The following is a 19,997-nucleotide window of genomic DNA, read 5'->3' as shown; positions in this document are numbered from 1 at the left end:
AAATCTTCTTGAAAGAAACAGAAAAAAATTTATATGATCTTGGGATATAAAATAATTTCATAGATAAAATATAAAAATATATATCAATGCAATAATAGAAAATTTGGACTTTACTAAAATATTCTTAAATATACATTATTTCTTACTAAAAATAGAAATTGAGAAAAACTCACTTATACAAAGATCACACTTTCATTCTTTTCATCTATATTACCAAACAGTTCTAAACAGAGTACATGGATAGAAGATGCTCAATCAAAAGCAAGGGATAGAACTACTATTGTCAGAATTAGAAATCTCCTTGGGCACTAAAACTGTCAACTTATCTACTTCATTAAAATATTAATTATAAAATTATTAAATAGCTAAAAGTTTATTCTAATAGTTATATTGAAAAACAAACATGTCTTTGCTATATTCCTCATAATTACTTTTAAATCATTGTTTTCTTTCCTAGAAAGATTCTATGTTGAGAATGTTTATCCTTCCAAACCTACGAGATGGCCATTTTTCCTACTCATTCCTTTTTGTGTTATTCTCAGTATTATGATAATAACCCTGGTAAAAGTTTATTTACAAAGAAAGAAATGGAAAACTGAGGACTATACAAGCGATGAGTATATTGATTTTATATCTAAGATTTATTATTTTTATAACTTGTTAATATTCATAGTAACTTATTAATAAATAACATTATGAAAATGTTACAAGTAATAATTCATATTTAATTTTATCTTTATATGGAAATTTAATACTTCCTAATATATTAAGGATTAATATAATGAATAATGAACATAATTTTTTTAAATGTCCAAAATTTTAATTTTATAACAACTTGGACTCTGTTAGAGGTAAAATTAAGTCAAAATTACTTCTAGTTAATGTTTGTTTACCTCTTTTTATTATTTCATCTTAATTATTAACTATGTGTTGAACATTACCACTTTATTTTTGATATTTATATATTTCAAGGAATTTTGCATACACTATTTTATTAAAAGGTAGCAAAGAAATCCAGGAGAGTAGTTAGTGAAATACGTCAGTCAGAGAAAGATGAGTACCATATAAATTTCACCAATATGTGATACCTAAAGAACAAAATAAGTAAATAATCAAAATTGAAAGAGACTCATAAAGAGAATAGACTGATGGTTGCCAGAGGGATAGAGGTTGGGAGCTAGGTGAAAAAGGTGAAAAGATTAAGAAGTACAATTGGTAGATACAAAATAGTCATGGGAATGTAAAGTATAGCATGGGGAAAATAGCCAATAATATTGTAATAACTATGTATGTATGGTGCCAGGTGGGTACTGGGAATATTGTGGGAGCACTGTAAAAGATATGATTGTCTAACTGCTAGGCTGTATACCTGAAACTAATACAAAATAATATTGAAAGTAAACTGCAATTGAAAAAAATTAAATAAATAAATAAATAAAAGAAACAGGGCAGAAGATAAATGTCAAAAAAGTTTAAAGTTATTTAGCTAATAGCGTTATAAATGTAAAAATATCTAAGTTCATTTTCAGGTAAACTTATATTACTGTGCTTTCTTTCTCATGTTACTCTTAATTACCAGTGAGAGATTATTTCAGTGATAAAGTAGTCTCAAGTAGTGGCTGCTCCCAGATCTCAGAAAGGAATTCAAAACTGTTTCAGTACAGACAGATAGTGCAGAGTTTTGTACTGTAATTTTCAAAGAAAATATAATTTTAAGTGATTATATTTGTTTTTAAATGTATAGGGAACTTGAAAGTGAGAGTGAACCCCAGAGTAGCCTGGAAAACAGAGACTCCATAATATCATAGTGAGTATAAAATATTTTAAGGATAAGATGAAGAGACAGAGAAAATTTAATGTATTAGATAAATGTAAATAATACAAATATATATTAAATGGCGGTAGTCATATAGATGGGTATAATGACAAATTGGAGAATATTTTTCAATGGTGTAGGCTGCATCACGATTAGTAAGCATAAATGGTATTCAATTCATCATTTAAAATTTCTTGCAGTGTTATCTTTTAACATTTTTAAATGATTTAATGCTTTAGCATTTATGTATTCAAATATTGGTTAAAATAAATTACATTATAGAACTCTATAATGAGGTTACCCTTATGCTATTTGTTGAATTAACCACAATTTTTAATTTTATTGGGCATACAGGTGACTTTTCCCCTTTATTTTTTCAGAGCAATTATCTTTGATGAACAAGAAAAATGGAAAAGAAAAAGTACATGTATTTTCTGATTGCCTCAGATTCAAAACCTGCATACTACTGTTTTGACCTGACAAGAAAAAATAGAATTCTCATATATAATTTATGTTATATTGTATTGTTTATATATCATATAGCATTTATATATTTAATTCTACAGATGAGTTTTTAGAATACGCATTTTAAAAGTTATCTAATGCTAATTCTGTTAATCAGTAGAAACTAACTTAATCAACAGGCATGAAATGAGGAAAGGTTACAATATAATAAATGCAATGCCATAATTAAAGGCCCCTGCTACATTTTTTATTGCAGAGTTATGTAGTTATGTTGTTATGTTGTTATGATGGTCCATAGCCAGTCAAAAGAAAACTTGATATAATTTAACATTGAAAGATTTAGTAGACATGAAGAAGAATATATTATAATGTAAATCAAATCATCAACCTAAGAGAAAGCTACAATAATATATATGCATTAGTTAGTGTTCTCCAGAGAAATAGAACCAATAGATAATTACAGATAGATGATGATAGATGATAGATAGATAGATAGATAGATAGATAGATAGATAGATTAGATAGGTAGATGATAGATAAGTGATATATAGTTGAGGATATCTATTATAAGAATTGATCCACATGGTTATGGAGACCAAGAAGTCCTATGATCTGTCATCTATAAGCTGGAGATCAAGGGAAGCTGGTGATGTAATTCAGTACAAGTCTGAAGTCCTGACAATTGGGGAACCTCTGCTATAAGTCTCAGTCTGAGTCCAAAAAAACAAGAACAGAGTGCCAATGGATGTCCAAAGGCAGGAAAAGATGGATGCCTCAACTCAAGCAGAGAGCAAATTTACCTTTCTTCCACTTTTGCTATACTCAGGCTCTCAAGGGATTAAATGATTCCCACTTGCATTGATGAGGATAATCTTCACTCATTCTATTAATTCAAATACTAATCTCTCCCAAAGACACTCAAAGACACACCCAGAAATACTGTTTTATCAGATAACTGGGCATCCACAAGTTGACACACAAAATTAATCATCACAAGTACACCCCTTGTCAACTTGGCACTCATATGCTCCTCCTTAAACCATACTTAATCTCCAAATAAAGTACATAACATAATTCTGCCTAACATGATATAACTCTCTTACATGCAACCAAAATTGCACTAATTTCTTCCCCAGAAGAGGAGATAAAATCCTTGAATGATGTTTACTCTTCTCCAGATATGGCATAACTTAAATACTATGATGTAATATTAACAATATTTAAAACGTAAAATAAATACATCTTATGTTACATGGTAAGGGAATGAGAAGGGAACTAAAACAAAGATATTTCCTTAATATATGTAGATATACACTCCAGTGTATTCATAACAAAATAAGGAGAAAATTCTCATGACACTACAGTCCTCCTTTCTGTAACTGGTCATGTTGTAGTTGATATTTATAACTACCTTTTTAAAAAATAAACATAATGGTAACAGAACCCTATTTAAGCTACATACTTCTGGATTTGGGTACATAAAATTTCTTCAAGATAATTCAAAGAATTTAGTTGTCTAGTAGCTTCTGTTGGCTATTAGGTGACTATTAGCTTTATTTATTTATTTATTTATTTATTTATTTATTTATTTAAAATGATTTATTATTGAAAGTATTACATATGTCTCCTTTTCCCCCCATTAACCTCTTCCCGTTCATTCCCACCCCCCAGCAAAAGCCCCCATTCCCCTACTGTCTGTGTCCATTGGTGATGCTTATATTCATGCATACAAGTCCTTTGGTTGATCTCTTACCCACCCTCCGTCTCTCTGTGGTTTGAGGGTCTGTTCGATGCTTCTAAATGTCTCTGGATCTATTTTTGTTCCTCAGTTTACTAGTATGTTGTTCATTATATTCCACAAATGAGTGATAAAACACTGCCCCTCCCACTATGAAAGTTGTCCAACATAATCAGCATGCCACCAGTTTAGCTCACTGACTATCCTGGGGAATGGTGTCATATCTAGAGTTCAATGGTGACAGATTAGGAAATCATCAGTGACTATGGCCAGGTCAGGCTTGGAGTATAAAATTTCATGTTGCTGAGCCCATCTATAACCTCCACCCTTGCCATCATAACCACGTGAGCTCATTGGGAGACAGTAGGTGTTGTTATGGATAGAGACTGACTAGTATCCATAGAATGAGTCTTCTTTTCCACCTATTAAAATCTTCCCCTACTGAGGTCTCACCCTTTAGTGAGCATCCACATGTGACCCAAATAGCTTCACATTTTTTGCCAACTCGTAGAGATCTAGCCACATACTTTCATTCCAAATTTGACACTTCCATTGATGTTTTTTTCCCATGTTCCTGACCATTCAGCCAAACCACACTGTTACATAATCACATATCTGGCTATTTCTCTTATCAAGCAAAGTGCACAATGAGGTACAATGCCTGAATTTCTTCCTTCTTGGGAGGATTTCACTTCACCACTGTCCTTCAAGAATGTCTAAGAGAGGAGCTATAGTGCTGTAGCTGTCTAGATTTTAGGTGGTGCCTATATAAAATACAGAATCATCTGTAAACTAGGCCCAAATCGTCTCTGCCTTTGCCAACTAATGGTATGAAACCCCCTATGAAGCCATAAATGCAAACTGGGATAGAGAAGGCGGTGTAGCAGGAATAGAGACCATGGTATTTGGACCACTTCTTCATATAACTTACCTGTGCCTTTAGGTACCACTTGGTTCTGATTGCATATTTACCATTTCTATTTCTAATTTAATGGCTTTGTGGACCTGAAAACATCCAGTTCATGATGAGCAGTTGAGATTGCATGATAACTTTGTGGTTCATGGTTAAATGTTCAGTTTCTACTATGGTTCAGTAACAGCCAATGAACTGTTTCTGTAAAGAAAAGCAGTTATCTGCAATTTATTGCAGGACTTTTCTCCTAAATTTAAAGGCCTACTCTGATATACCTATAGGATCTACCAAAATCTTCAAACATCATCCCTATCTGCCACTGATACTTAAAGACGATTGTATCTACTGGATCATGTGGCCCAAGTGGCAGAATCGCTTGCAATCAAGCCTGGACCTTTTGCAGAGATTTTTTGTTTTAGTCTCTAAAGTTTTACACATGTCTCCTTTTTTCACAATTGACCCCCCCCACACACACCTACCCATTTCCACCTTGGGCAAGCCCCCACCACCCCATCGGTTATGCTAATACGCATGCACACAAGTCCTTTGGTTGCTCTCTAACCCTCCCTCCTCTGCCATTTGTCTCTGGATCTATTCTTGTTCATCAAATTATGCTGATCATTATATCCCACACATGAGTGAGATCATGTGATATTTATCCTTCTCTGACTGGCTTATTTCACTTAGCATAATGTTCTCCAGTTCCATCCATGCTGCTGCAAATGGTACTAGCCTTCTTTTTTATAGCAGCATAGTATTCCGTTGTGTAGATGTATCAATTTTTGAATCCACACATCTGCTGATTTGCATTACTTTGTGGATTTCATTCCATTCCCTTCTTGCCTGATGTACTTCTGTTGAGAAATCAGCTGATAGTCTGATGGGAGATCCCTTATAGTAACTTTCTGTCTCTCTCTGGAAGCCTTTAACATTCTTATTTTGTCATTGGTGTTTTCCAGTTTAATTATAATGTGTCTTAGTGTTGGTCTTTTACGGTTATCTTATTTGGGACTCAGTGAGCTTCTTAGACTTGTGTGAATTTTTTCTTCCCAGTATCAGGGAAGTTTTCCATCATTATTTCTTCAAACACGTCTTCTATTCCTTGCTCAGTTTCCTCTCCTTTTGGCTCCCCTATTATGCAGATGTTGTTTTGTGTTGTGTTGGCCAAAGTTCCCTTAGGCTCCCCTCCTGTTTTGTTTTTTTATTAGTATTCTTTTTTCTAGATGCTGCTCTGCTTGTGTATTTTTTCCTACTTTGTCTTCTAAGCTCACTGGTGCAGTCCTCCACTTCTTCTAGTCTACTATTGATGCTTTCTATTGAGTTCTTTATTGCAGCAATGTCATTTTTCATTTCTTCTTGGTTCTTCTTTATTTCCTCTTGGTTGTTACACATATTGTTGAATGTGTCTTCCATCCTTTTCAGTGTCCTTATGACCATTGCTCTGAATTCTTTCTCTGATATATTGCTTACCTCATTTCATTTACTTCCTTTTCCAGTGATTCCTCCTTTTCCAGTGATTCCGCCTTTTCTTTCATATGCGGGTTGTTTCTTTGTCTCCCCATGATCGTTTCTCTCAGGGTGCCTGGTTATGTAGCTCTCTCTCCTGTGTTGACCTGAAGGCACAAAATACAACACAACAAGACACAATGCACAGCGTACCAAACACAAATGTATTCATGATAAAAATAACCCCAAATAACGGTGACCACCAGAGAAAAGAGAATTAGGGGATAGAAAAGAGTGCAAAAATTATATTGAGAGTAGGTAAAAATGTAAGAGAGAAAAAGAAGAGAAGAAAAAAGAAGAGGAAAATATATGTATATGGGGAGAAAACTAAAAAAAACCAACCCACAACTAATCCAAAAAATGCAAGCAACAAACACCCAAACAACAAACACCCACATGAATCTGAGGAGGCAGAGTTTATTTCCAAAAGGTAACATCAAGGAATTGAATGAAATAGCCACAATTTAGTATAGAGGAGGTAGGAAGAGAATGAGTGTATAAGAAGAAAAGTAAAAAACAAAATACAAATCAAGAAAAAAATATATAATTAAAACATATATATATAAATTTCCCCTTTCTTTAACCTATATACCTATGTATTCATATATTATTGGGAAAGGAGAATAGTGAGTAGATAGGTCTGCATTGGTGATTGGATTTAATTAAGCTATTAGTAGAAGAAGAAGAGCAAGTGAGGAGAGGAAAAACAGAAGCAAAAAAAAAGAAAAGAAAAATTATCAAACAACAAGACAGAAAAGGAAAAGAAAAAGGAAAAGAAAGGAAGAAAAAAATTTGGATAGTGAAGAGAAGAGAAGAGAGTGCACGGACTTAGAGCAGGGGAGAGAAAATTAGATATATGAGTAAGATCAATTTTTAACAGGGAGTAAAAGACAGAATAGAGAAAAATTAAAGCAGGAACAGGTAAGATAAACAGACAAAAAAGGGGAAAAGTAAGGAAGAGTGTTGGCATAAAGGAAAAATTACAATAGGGTAAAATAATGCTAAACAAAAGTAAAAATAGAATGTAGAACACTAATCCCAAAATAAAATCTACACTAACAAAAGGCAAAAATGCAAATTGACTGTACCTTCACTATGGCTTAAGCCATGCCCACCAGCCAGTCAGAGCAACTATATGCAAATTAACCCAACCAAGATGGCGGCCGGCAGCCATGGAGATGGAGCAAGCAGGAGGTTTGGTTGCCCCAATGATGGAGGAAGCCAAGCTTCCCAGCTGCCGTGGCCAGCTCTGAGCTCCACTCAAAGCAACAAAGTTTCAATTATAGAAGCTAAATAATCCCCAGATACCTGCTTTCAGCCAGCCGTGGCCACAAAGCTGGAGCGAGAAGGAGTCTTCCCTCCTGCCTGCCGTGGGCGGCTCTGAGCTCGACTCAAAACAACAACTTTTCAATTATAGAAGGTAAATAAACCCAGATACCTGCTTTCAGCTGGCCATGGCCATGAGCTGGAATGAGCAGGAGGCTTCCCTCCCACCCACCCTGGTTTGCTCTGAGCTCCTCTCAAGGCTACAAAGTTTCAATTATAGAAGGTAAATAAATCCAAGAATAAAAAAAAAAATTTAAAAAAGGAGAGGGTGGGAGCTTCTGTCACCGGGGGGCTTGGCCAGCCTGAAAATGGCCCTCAGCTGCTCACCCAGACTGGCCAGGCACCCCAGTGGGGACCCCCACCCTAAAGGGGGTGTGGCCAGCCTGAAAACAGCCATCATCCCCTCACCCAGGCTGGCCAAACCTCCATAGGGTGAGGGTCCCCACTGGTGTGGGGGGGTGTGACCAGCCTGCAAACAGCCATCAGCCCCTCACCCAGGCTGTCCAGGCACCCCAGTGGGGACCCCCATCCTGAAGTGGGTGTGACCAGCCTGCGAACATCCATAAGCCCCTCACCCAGGCTAGCCAGGCACCTCAGTGGGACCCCCACCCTGATACGGGACACTCTTCAGGGTAAACCAGCAGGCCCCCACCCATGCACCAGGCCTCTATCCTATATAATAAAAGGGTAATATGCAAACTGACCCTAACAGCAGAACGACTGGGAATCACTGGTAACTATGACACACACTGACCACCAGGAGGCAGACGCTCAATGCAGGAGCTGCCCCCTGGTGGTTAGTGTGCTCCTACAGGGGGAGCTCTGCTCAGCCAAAAGCCAGGCTGACAGCTGCCAGTACAGCAATGGTGGTGGGAGCCTCTCCCGCCTCCTCAGCAGTGCTAAGGATGTCCAACTGCAGCTTAGGCCTGCTCCCCGCTATCAAGTGGACATCCCCCGAGGGCTCCTGGGCTGCCAGAGGGATGTCTGACTGCCAGCTTGGGCTCGATATCCCAGGGAGAGGGCCTAAGCCAGGAGGTGGACATCCTCCAAGGTGTCCCAGACTGCAAGGAGGCATAGGCTGGGCTGAGGGACCCCCCAAATGCACAAATTTTTGTGCACCGGGCCTCTAGTATAATAATAAAAAAGTAAAATCAAGTGAGAAAACAAGTTAGTTTCTCAAGTAAAAGATAAAAAATAAAAAAGTGAGGTAGTGAATGTTGTTCACTTCCTCTACTGTTTGCTTGTCATGTCAGTTTCCTATGAGGTAGTAAGCACAGTATTGAAGTTCCCAGTGATCCACCACTCCTCTGTGTCATAAGCCACAACTTTGTTTTCAATCACTTTGTTTCTCAGCCTGCCTTCAGTTGTATTTACACAAGAGTCAATTTATGACACAACCTCTGGGTGGCAGTGTTTCTGTATTAATATCCTGGACTAAATGGCCCCTCTACCCAGTGTTTACATTCTTCTTTCCCTGACACTCTTAATACTACGTTGGAGGTGCGGACTGCCCCAGAGCTGGTTTCCTGCTCGTCTTTCCTTATTCTGATCCCCAGTGTCCACGTATAAACAACTTTCCCCTGCAGTCTCGGTGAGTGTTTTTAATTGGAAGGTCCTATGTACTGAACTTAGCAAGCAAAAGCAAGGAGGAAAATATAAAAAAGACAATGGAACCACACCAACTCGCGTCTTTTTCCCCTGGCACTACACAGCCGGTATAGAACTTCAGGCTGCCTTTCTGGGCCCAGGCCATCTGTGGGCTAATAGCTAGAATCCCCTTCTTCCAGCAGGCATGTGGACCCCCTTCCACATTCAAGGGCTACACTGACGTTGCGGATTTTGTGGGGTGCTGTCTCCCTCTGAGACTCTAGTCCCTGCTGCGCATGTTTCTTCCTCCAGCCTGGATCCCAGGTCTCACCTTTCTCTAGGTCAGTGGTTCTCAACCTTGGCTGCACATTAGAATCACCTGGGAATCTTTTTAAAATCCTGATTTCTGGGCCTCATCCTCCAGAAATTCTGTTTCTTTGTTATGGGGTGGGGCCACAACATTAGTAACAAAGAAACAGAATTTCCGGAGGATGAGGCCCAGAAATCAGGATTTTAAAAAGATTCCCAGGTGATTCTAATGTGAAGCCAAGGTTGAGAACCACTGCGTGATATCTGACCTTTCTGTCCACGGATTGCCTCACCAGCTGTGTTTAATTCACCAATTCTGTGTGGATGTTAACCAATTCAGCTGTTCCTTCTATCTGCTCTGTGAGAAGGCACATATTTGGCGCCGCTTTGTCTCCCCCTGGACAGATTTTTCAGGCACCCACAGTCGGGGAGGCTGGAGTCTCAGTGTTTATGTGTTCACAGCTGAGGCACTTGGTCCCTGAGCATTGTGGTTGTAGGGTCCCAGGAGATATCCAAGGTCTCCCCGGTTGAAGGTAAGGCTGGGATTCCAATCACAGCTGTCTCCCCGTCAATATAGCACAGTCTCCATGGCAGAGTCAGCCACTCTGGGAGAGATTTCAGCAGCAGTAGAGGCTTCCCAGCCAGGGTAACCTGGTCTGCCCATCCCCAACAGTCATGTGGAATATAGCTGTCCCTCACTCAGAAATAGACACTCCCCACACATCCACACACTTTCTTTTCGTTCTCTCACTCACAAACTATCTTGCAGCTTGCCATCCCATGAGCAGCCATCTTGGATTCCTGCAGAGATTTCTTTTGTTCTGGGCACCACACAAAACTAGCAGCTTCATGACTCACTTGGTAAATGAATTGGAGTAACACACCAAATGAGAAATATGTTGTCTCTCAAATCCAAAGAGCCCCACTATGCATTATGCCTTTTTGGTTTTCATTGTAGGATAGTCTATGGCAGCAAATTATCTTTCACCTAAAAAAGAATATCTCAACATGCCCCACACCAGTGAGCCCCTAGAAATTTTACTAGAAATGGAGATAGGCTACCTTCTGACAACAAATGTCTAATCAATAAGTTTAAATTAGTTGCTACTTTTTGTTCACTTGGTTCAATGAGCATAATGTTGTGAATGTAATGGACAAGTATGATATCTTATAGAAGGGAAAGATTAAATCTATTTGGGGCTGGTGAGTTGATAGACCCCTGAAGTACTAGTAGGGCAAAGAAAGCGTATTGCTGGCTTTGCCAGCTGAAAGTAAACTTTCTGCTGGATGCTAAAGACAAGGATGGAGACAAAGAAATTTGCCAGATTAATCACTGCATACCAGGAACCAGAGGATGTGTTAATTTGCTCAAGCAATGAAACCTCATCTGGAGTACAATAGATACAATTGGAGTCACCACCTGACTAAGCTTAATGTAATCCATGGTTATTCTCCATAATCCATCTGTTTTCTGCACAGACCATGGAAGAGTTGAATGTGTATGTAGTAGGAATCACCACCTCTGCATCTTTAAAGTTCTTGATGGTAAAACCAGCTTCTGGGGATGTTCTTTAACATCAAACCTAGGGAGGTTGGACATTTCAAATTTGTTCATAGTGGACCATGTTTTAATCCATGCTTCATTCAACCAAACAAACAGTTAGAGCACTTGTATTTCCCTGAGATGCAACCTTAAATGATCCTGCTTTGTGGGCCCATATAAAAAAAAAGAAAAGTTGGATTAGGTGTTGCTTCCATTATTATTTCACACTCTTAGTATCTGTTTCCACAGAGGTTCCCTAGATTTCTGGTTGTATAAATTAGAAAATTTAATTAATCCTTTTAATTGTAGTTAACCTCTTCATAGGTCACACTTTGTACTTTCCCTTTAAGGATCTGCTTGGACTTAAGTCTAGTTATAGGCCTAGAAGTAAAGAATGTTGGTAGGGGTGGTTCTTGAAAATAATCAATAGTATCTTTCAGGCAAATGCCTGAAGGGAGATCATTACCATTTCAGGGTCAATCTCCTTATATGGAGGTAGAAAAGATGATACCACACTGGGTGGGAAGGTCACTTCCACTGGGGTTTGGGGGGATACTGTTGCTAAAGATGAGGAGGCCAATTCCACTGCAGGTGGAGAAGCCTCTTCCACAAGGAAGATTCATCAGAATTTAGTGGCTCAGTTTCCCCAACTTCATCTGAGTCTTCCCAAACATCCCCATATGAACTTAAATGATCCCATTGTTTCCCAATTAATGCTCCCACTTTAAGAGTAAATACTCTGTGATGCTGGGAGTTCAACTTGCCCTGTACTTCAGCCAATCACAGGATGAGTTTCTTCATTTAATTTTAAGCAATTTGAGACTCCAGCTACAGGAGATAAATATTTCCTTATGGCATACCTAGAAGTTCTTAGATTTTTTATGAAATGCCTTACCTGGGAATTCAAATCCTTCAGCTCATCTTTAGGAGCAACCAACCAGTGTTGTTAATATTCCTTAGTTTTGCAAAAATGTTCAAAAGTATCAAACAGAGGCAACTGTTTTCTTGCTGATAAGTGTTTGATTAGGAGTATTCAATGCAGTTATTTTTGTATATCTATGTAAAGAGTTAATGCTATTGACTATCAGTGCTCTCTCTACTACTGAAAATAGTCATTAGCATCTTTACATTTAACAGGATTAAAGAAATAGTTCCAGAAATCCCAGAACCAATTCATAAAACTCATCCTTAAAATTACCAAATCTGTATTAGCAAGGGTTATATGGGTTTTATTATAGGAATTGACTTATGTGGTTATGGAAGCCAAGAAGTCTCCAAATCTTCCATCTGCCAACTAGAGAACCATGAAAGTCAGTGGTATAATCCAGTTCAAGTCCAAAAGTCTAATAATGGGGATGAGGGTGGAACTTATATAAGTCCCAGTCTGTGAACCAGAAGTGCCATTGTCTGGAAGTCTCCGCATAGTGTGAATTCACCCTTACCCTGCCTTTTTGGTTTCTTCAAAGTCTTGAAAGATTAGATGATGTTCTGAGCATTGGAGAGAGTGATCTTTATTCAGTCTCCAAATTTGAATGTAATATCTTCCAGAGACACCCCCATAGACACACCCAGAAATAATGTTTTACCAACTACCTGGGCATCCCTTAGCACAGTCGAATTGACACAAAATATTAACCATGACACAAAAATATTTTTATATCTTTTAATATAGCTTCAACATATATGAAATAGATATTGTCAGAAAAAAAAAGAATTTTAAAAATCATCAAACAGCCGAAACCGGTTTGGCTCAGCGGATAGAGCGTCGGCCTGCGGACTGAAAGGTCCCGGGTTCGATTCCGGTCAAGGGCATGTACCTGGGTTGCGGGCACATCCTCAGTGGGGAGTGTGCAGGAGGCAGCTGGTCGATGTTTCTCTCTCATCGATGTTTCTAACTCTCTATCTCTCTCCTTTCCTCTCTGTAAAAACTCAATAAAATTTATAAAAAAAAAAAATCATCAAACATAGTGAGTGATTTAAAAACCATATATGACCTACTTGATATAGAAAACACTGTATTCAACAACTGAAAAATATACATTTTAAATATGTATAAAAGCAACCTAGTAGGTGAGTGTTGCATCCAGATAATAGAATATTATTCAGTGTTAAAAAAAGAAATGAGCCATAAAGCCATGAAAAGTCATAGAAAAAATTTAAATGTATATTATATTACTTAGTGAAAAAAAGTTTATGTGGAAGGTTATATACCATATGATTTCAACTATATGAAATCCTAAAAATGCAAAACTATCTAGACAAGAAAAATGTTAGTCATTTCCAGGGTCACAGGGAGGGAGGAATAAATAGGCAGAGTACAAATTACTTTTAGGGAAGTAAAACTATTATGTCTGATAATATAACAGTGGGTACAAAACCAGTATTCAGTTGTCAAAATCAAATAAATGTACAACACCAAGAGTGAACCTTCTTGTAAACTATAGACTTTTAGTGATAATGATATGTTAATGTAGGTTCACCAATTATAATAAAGGTGTCACTATGGTATCAACCCGTGGTTGGCAAAGCGCGGCTCAGAAGCCACATGTGGCTCTTTGGCCCCTTGAGTGTGGGTCTTCCACAAAATACCACGTGCGGGTGCGCACGTACAGTGTGATTGAAACTTCGTGGCCCATGCACAGAAGTCAGTATTTTGTGGAAGAACGGGTATTTTGTGGAAGAGCCACTTTCAAGGGGCCAAAGAGCTGCATGTGGCTCACGAGCCGCTGTTTGCCGACCACTGGAGATTATTGATAGTAGTAGGGGAGTTTGTGCATGTAGAAGATTGAAATGGGTATGGGAACTTTAGTACTTGTGTTCAATTTTTCTGTGAACCTAAAACTGCTCTGAAGAAAAGTCTATTGTAAAACAACAATGACAAAATAGAAAACAGAGAAACAATATACAGGCGTGACCTAAAGTAGGTTAACAGTTGTAATTATGCAAAACAAAGAGTTAATAAAGCTATTGTAATAATCATAACCTGCATGTCTTTTTCTATACAACCAACTGTAAATCTACTTTTTCCCACCCCTGGATATAAAATAAGTGAAACAAAAAGCATTTTTTTAAGGAAATATATATATATATATATATATATATATATATATATATGCAGGTTGTTGAGGACAAAAAAAAAAGACATAAACTGCCAGTATTGGGAATAAGAGAACATCCATAATTACTGTGACTTCATACAATAAAAGGATGCTGACAGAAATTCATGCCAATAAAATTGAAAACTCACATGAAATTGTCAAATTCTTTGAAAAACAGAAATTATTAAAGCTTATTCAAGAAGAACTTCAGTTACCCTATATATATTAAGGAAACTAAAATTTTAGTAAAAATCTGTTCTAGAAAGATATCTTGAAGTCCACATAGCTACACTGGTGAATTCCACTAAACATTACAAAAAGAAACAATACAATTCCACTCAAAATCTTCAACATAATTGGAGGAAATGGAACACTTCAACACTCATTCTATGAGGCCAGCATTTACCTATTAACAAAACCAGGCTAATAAATAAGACAAGAAAATTACAGATCCATATGCTTCATGAGCATAGATGCAAAACAAACGTAAACAGCATTTTAACAAATCAAATTCAACCAATCAAAATCAATTTTAGCAACCATAATATATAAAAATAGTAAACATCATGACCAAGTATGTATTTTGTTTTTCAGGAAACACAAAGTTGACTCAATCTTAGAAATACATCAATATAGTTTACCATATTAGAAGACTATTGTACAACAACAATATAGTGATCAACTAAATAGATGGAGGAAAAACATTTGACAAAAGTCAATATACATTCACTCTAGGAGTGAAGGAAAACATCCTTAATCTGGTAAAAAGTATCTATAGCATCTTTTAATGTGTCTGTTGACCCTCTGTATGTCCTCTACAGAGAAATGTCTATATTCTCTTGACCTTGGTCTCCAAATTAGTAGACTTAAGCAACAGGTTTTTCTGAATAGTCCATTTCCCTTTACCTACATCCCAAAAGAGAGTTCTTTAAAATGCAGATAATCACTACATTTGGTTGAGTGAAATTTCACAGTACATATTGCTAAGAGGGCTTAAGGGAAGCAACTAAGTGTACTATGTTAGTTTACATTAATTTTATTATGTGTTGTAGCATAGACTTTGGCTTTTGCTGTGATCTAAATGCTCACAAGTGTCTTATACTCTGTTCTCTTTCAATTTGGCCATATGCATAAAATACTATTTTCTTCTTCATCTACTTTAAGGTAGGCTAGTTCCCACCAGTCCTTTTCTGAAATTAGGTGAATTGATACCATTTTAAAAATAAAATTTCAATTTAGATAGACACAAATCCAATTGCAAAGATATAGAGGACAATAGTTAAAAGAGCTGTTTTGTGAAAACAAAACAGTAAATAATGTGTTCCTAACCAGTACTCAGATATGTCTATATGTACTTTAAAAAATTGTAATTGTTCCCCAGCCACTGTGGATCAGTGGTTGCATGTCGAACTATGAACCAGGTGGTCATGGTTTGATTCCTGATTAGGGCACATGCCTGGATTATGGGTTTGATCCCCAGTGTGGGGCATGTAGGAGGCAGCTGATCAATGATTCTCATTATTGATGTTTCTATCTCTCTCTCCCTCTCCCTTTCTCTCTGAAATCAATAAAAATATATTTTAAAAAATTATAATTGGGCCCTGGCCAGTGTTCTCAGTGGTTAGAGCATTGCCCCAGGCACTGAAGGGTTGCAGATTTGATTACCGGTCAAGGGCACATAACTGGGATGCAGGTTTGATCCCTGGCCTTGGTATGGCCATGTGCTAGAGGTAACCAATCGATGTGCCTGTTTCACATTGTTGTTTCTCTCACCACCACCACCACCCCTCCCTCCCACCCCCACCCCATACTGTATAATACCGATTGGCCAGTTGCATCTTGATAAATGGCCAAGCAAAGGAAAACACAAATACTTATAAAGCTTACATAAAAGCTGAGTCTAACTTCATGGTCAGGTGAGGATATCAAAACAGAACAATAAAATTCTCATTCTATACATCTATTGAATATCCTTACATTTTTGTTGGCTGGTCTCAAACAAGAGATAGCTCATTGCACCTTTGGGCTTTTCTAGTCCATAGTACAATATTTCAGAAGAGTAGGAGATCCTTTCTTTCCCTACATCTGCCTCGATGCTTGGTAATGGAGGAAACCATGACTGATCCTGCTAAGTTAAATTTCCACCACCGTTCCATTCCCTGTGTCTAGGGAGAAGTGTTCTGATTATCATCCTGAGTCAGAAGCAGATTCATGATTTATAACACCCTCATGGTAGAGGTGGAGTAGGTCCTGCAAGAAAAATTACTTGAAATGAAAAAAATGCCCATTAAGCAACGTTTTAGAAATATGGTAAAGACTAGCATCTGAATTAGCCCAGCATTTCAGGAGTGCAATTAGTCCCCAAGAATCAAAAGTTGAAAAACAAATATGGAGAGCTTTATATAAGTTACTAGAGGGCACGCACCAGTAGGGTCCTTAGGCCTGGCCAGTGATCAGGGCCTATCAAGGCCTTCGAGCTGCCAGCTGGGTCTTTCTTCTGGCTGTTGGCTGCTGGCTGCCCACCAGGGCCTTCCTTCATTCCACGCTGCCCCATCATAACAAGTGATCCAGCTCCCAGTCTCCCAGTCTAACTCCTGAGGGAACGCTTTGCATATTAGCCTTTTCTATATAGAGATTTCCCATTGATCGTGAACTAAATATTCAAGATATCCACATTATAACTCTGAGAGATTTCACTAGAGCCATTTTTAAAAATTCAGGTGACAATCACATAGCATATAATTAATCATTTTCAGGTGAACAATTTAGTGACATCTAGTATACTCACAATGTTGTGCAACCACCACCTCCATCTAGTTTGAAAATATGTTCATGATCCAAACAGAAAAACCCTGATCCATTAAGCACCTGATCTCCTTTCCCCTTCCTGTCAGCCTCTAGCAACCACAGATCTTCATCCTGTCTATGAATTTACTTATTCTGGATATTTCATGTAAGTAGAACCATATGATATATAACCTTTTATATCTGATTTTCTTCACTTAATACAGTGATTTCAAGGTTCATCTAGCTTGTAACATTTATCAATTCTCCATTCCTATATGTGTTTGAAAATACTCCAGTGCATGTTTATATCATAATTTGTCTTTCTATCCACTGATGGACATTTGAGTTATTTTCAATTTATTTCATTAGAGCTTTTAGGTAAATTCATAACTTAAGTAGCTAAGTATATATTAATAATGAAAATGATAGTTACAAATGCAATGCTTCTATTTGATTTTTCTTACATATTTGATTTATTACTTTAAAAAATGTGTTGTTCATCATCTCACAGATGACTAAAAAAGGGCATGTATGTAGGAAGATTAAATATCTATGTGGTTGTGTAGAATATTGCAAGGGGACATCTGAGTTTTGTGTACCTGATAGAAATCTGCTGATTTAGAACCATGCAGTAATAAGAGTGCCTAGTAGTGTGAGGGAATATGTCAAGATCTGTGGGGGGGAAAAATGTGCTGAGATATTCAGAAAATGTAATAGTTGTGTATTTTTTTCTGGATTTCATTTTTTTTTAAATTCTTTATTATTTAAAGTATTACATACGTCTCCTTTTTCCTCCATTGACCTCTCCCCAGGCATTCCCACCATCAATGCATGCCCTCATCCCAGTACTGTCTGTGTACATTGGTTATGTTCATATGCATGTATACAAGTCCTTTAATTGATCTCTTACCATCCTCTCCCCTGCCTTCCCTCTAAGGTTGGACAGTCTGTTCAATGCTTCTATGAATCTGGTTCTATTCTTGTTCATCAGTTTATGTTGTTCATTATATTCCAAAAATGAATGAGATCCTGGTGATAGTTATCATTCTTCTACTGACTTACTTCACTTAACATCATGCTCTCCACGCCCATCCAGGCTATTGCAAATGGTAACAGTTCTTTCTTTTTTACAGCAGCATAGTATTCCATTGTGTAGATGTACCACAGCTTTTTAATCCACTCATCTGTTGATGGGCACTTAGGCTGTTTACAAATCTTAGCTATGGTGAATTGTGCTGCTATGAACATAGGGGTGCATATATCCTTTCTGATCAGTGTTTCTGATTTCTTGGGATATACTCCAAGAATGGGGATTACTAGGCCAAATGGGAGTTCCATTTTTAATTTTCTGAAGACACTCCATGCTGTTTTACACAGTGGCTGCACCTGTCTACATTCCCATCAGCAGTATACGAGGGTTCCTTTTTCTCCACATCCTCACCAGCACTTGTCATTTGTTGATGTGTTGATGATAGCCATTCTGACAGGTGTGAGGTGGTACCTCATTGTCATTTTTATTTGCATCTCTTAGATGACTAGTGACTTGGAGCACTTTTTCATATGTCTCTTGGCCTTCTATATGTCCACTTTCAAAAAATCTTTATTTAGGTGTTTTGCCCATTTTTTTTATTGGATTGTTTATTTTCCTTTTGTTAAGTTGTATGAGTTCCCTGAAAATGTTGGAAATTAAACTCTTATCAGAGATAACATTGGTAATTATGTTCTCATATGCAGTGGACTTTCTTGTTGTTTTGTTGATGGTTTATTTTGCTGTGCAGAAGCTTTATATTTTGGTGTAGTCCCATTTGTTTATTTTCTCCTTAGTTTCTATTGTCCTAGGAGCTGTATCAGTAAGATATATCTATGACATATGTCTGATATTTTGCTGTCTGTGGATTCTTCTAAGATTTTTATTGTTTCCCATCTTACATGTAAATCCTTTATCCATTTTGAGTTTGTTTTTGTGTATGGTGTAAGTTGGCAATCTAGTTTCATTTTTTTGCATGTATCTGTTCAATTTTCCCAGCACCATTTATTGAAGAGACTGTCTTGACTCCATTGCATGCTCTTGTTGCCTTAACAAATATTAATTGAGCATAATGGATTGGGTCAATTTCTGGATTCTCTATTCTGTTCCATTGGTCTATATATTTGTTCTTGTGCCAGTACCAGACAGTTTTGAGAACAGTGGCTTTGTAATATAGCTTCATATCTGGTATTGTGATCCCTCCAACTTTGTTTTTCTTTCGCAGGATTGCTGTGGCTATTCGGGTGTTTTTTTTTTGTTTGTTTGTTTGTTTGTTTTCCCATATGAATTTTTGGAGAGTTTGTTCTAGGTCTGTGAAATATGCCATTGGTATTTTAATGAGGATTGCATTGAATCTATAAATTGCTTTGGACATTTTAATGATGTTAATTCTACCAATCCATAAACAGGGTATATTCTTCCATTTGTTCATGCCTTCCTCTATCTCATTTTTCAACGTCCTATAGTTTCTGAGTACAGGTATTTTACCTCCTTAGTTAAGTTTATTCCTACGTATCTTAATTTTTTTGGTGCAATGGTAAATGGGATTTTTTTTTTTAGTTTCTTTTTCTGTAAGTTCATTAATGGTGTATAAAAAAGCCGTAGATTTCTGGGTGTTAATTTCGTCCTGCTACATTACTGAATTAATTTATTAGGTCCAGTAGTTTCTGATGGAGTTTAGGGTTTTCTATGTACAATATCATGTCATCTGCAAATAAAGACAGTTTTACTCTTCTTTTCCAATTTGAATGCCTTTTATTTCATTGTCTTGTCGGATCACTATGGTTAGCACTTCCAGTACCATGTCAAACAGGAGTGTGAAAGTGGGCATCCCTTTCTTATTCCTGTTCTTAGGGGGAAAGCTTTTATTTTTTGCACATTG

The 19,997-nt window shown here is 37.3% G+C and overlaps 1 protein-coding gene across 1 annotated transcript in view; it reads left to right on the top strand.

Moving 5' to 3' along the window:
• Positions 1-1,808, top strand: part of LOC308512651 (disintegrin and metalloproteinase domain-containing protein 2-like) — a gene marked incomplete at both ends in the record, with an annotated part of 83,012 nt that extends 81,204 nt beyond the window's left edge. The window contains 2 exon segments of the mRNA XM_081082251.1: positions 458-617; positions 1,745-1,808. Of these exon segments, the coding sequence (XP_080938377.1) occupies positions 458-617; positions 1,745-1,808 (224 nt within the window).
• Positions 1,809-19,997: the final 18,189 nt, after the last annotated feature.

The sequence above is a fragment of the Myotis nattereri genome, assembly GCF_964212035.1.
Source record: "Myotis nattereri genome assembly, chromosome: 2".
NCBI lineage: Eukaryota > Metazoa > Chordata > Mammalia > Chiroptera > Vespertilionidae > Myotis > Myotis nattereri.
Note: the sequence above shows the minus strand (reverse complement) of the source record. Positions and strands in the feature narration are given on the sequence as shown.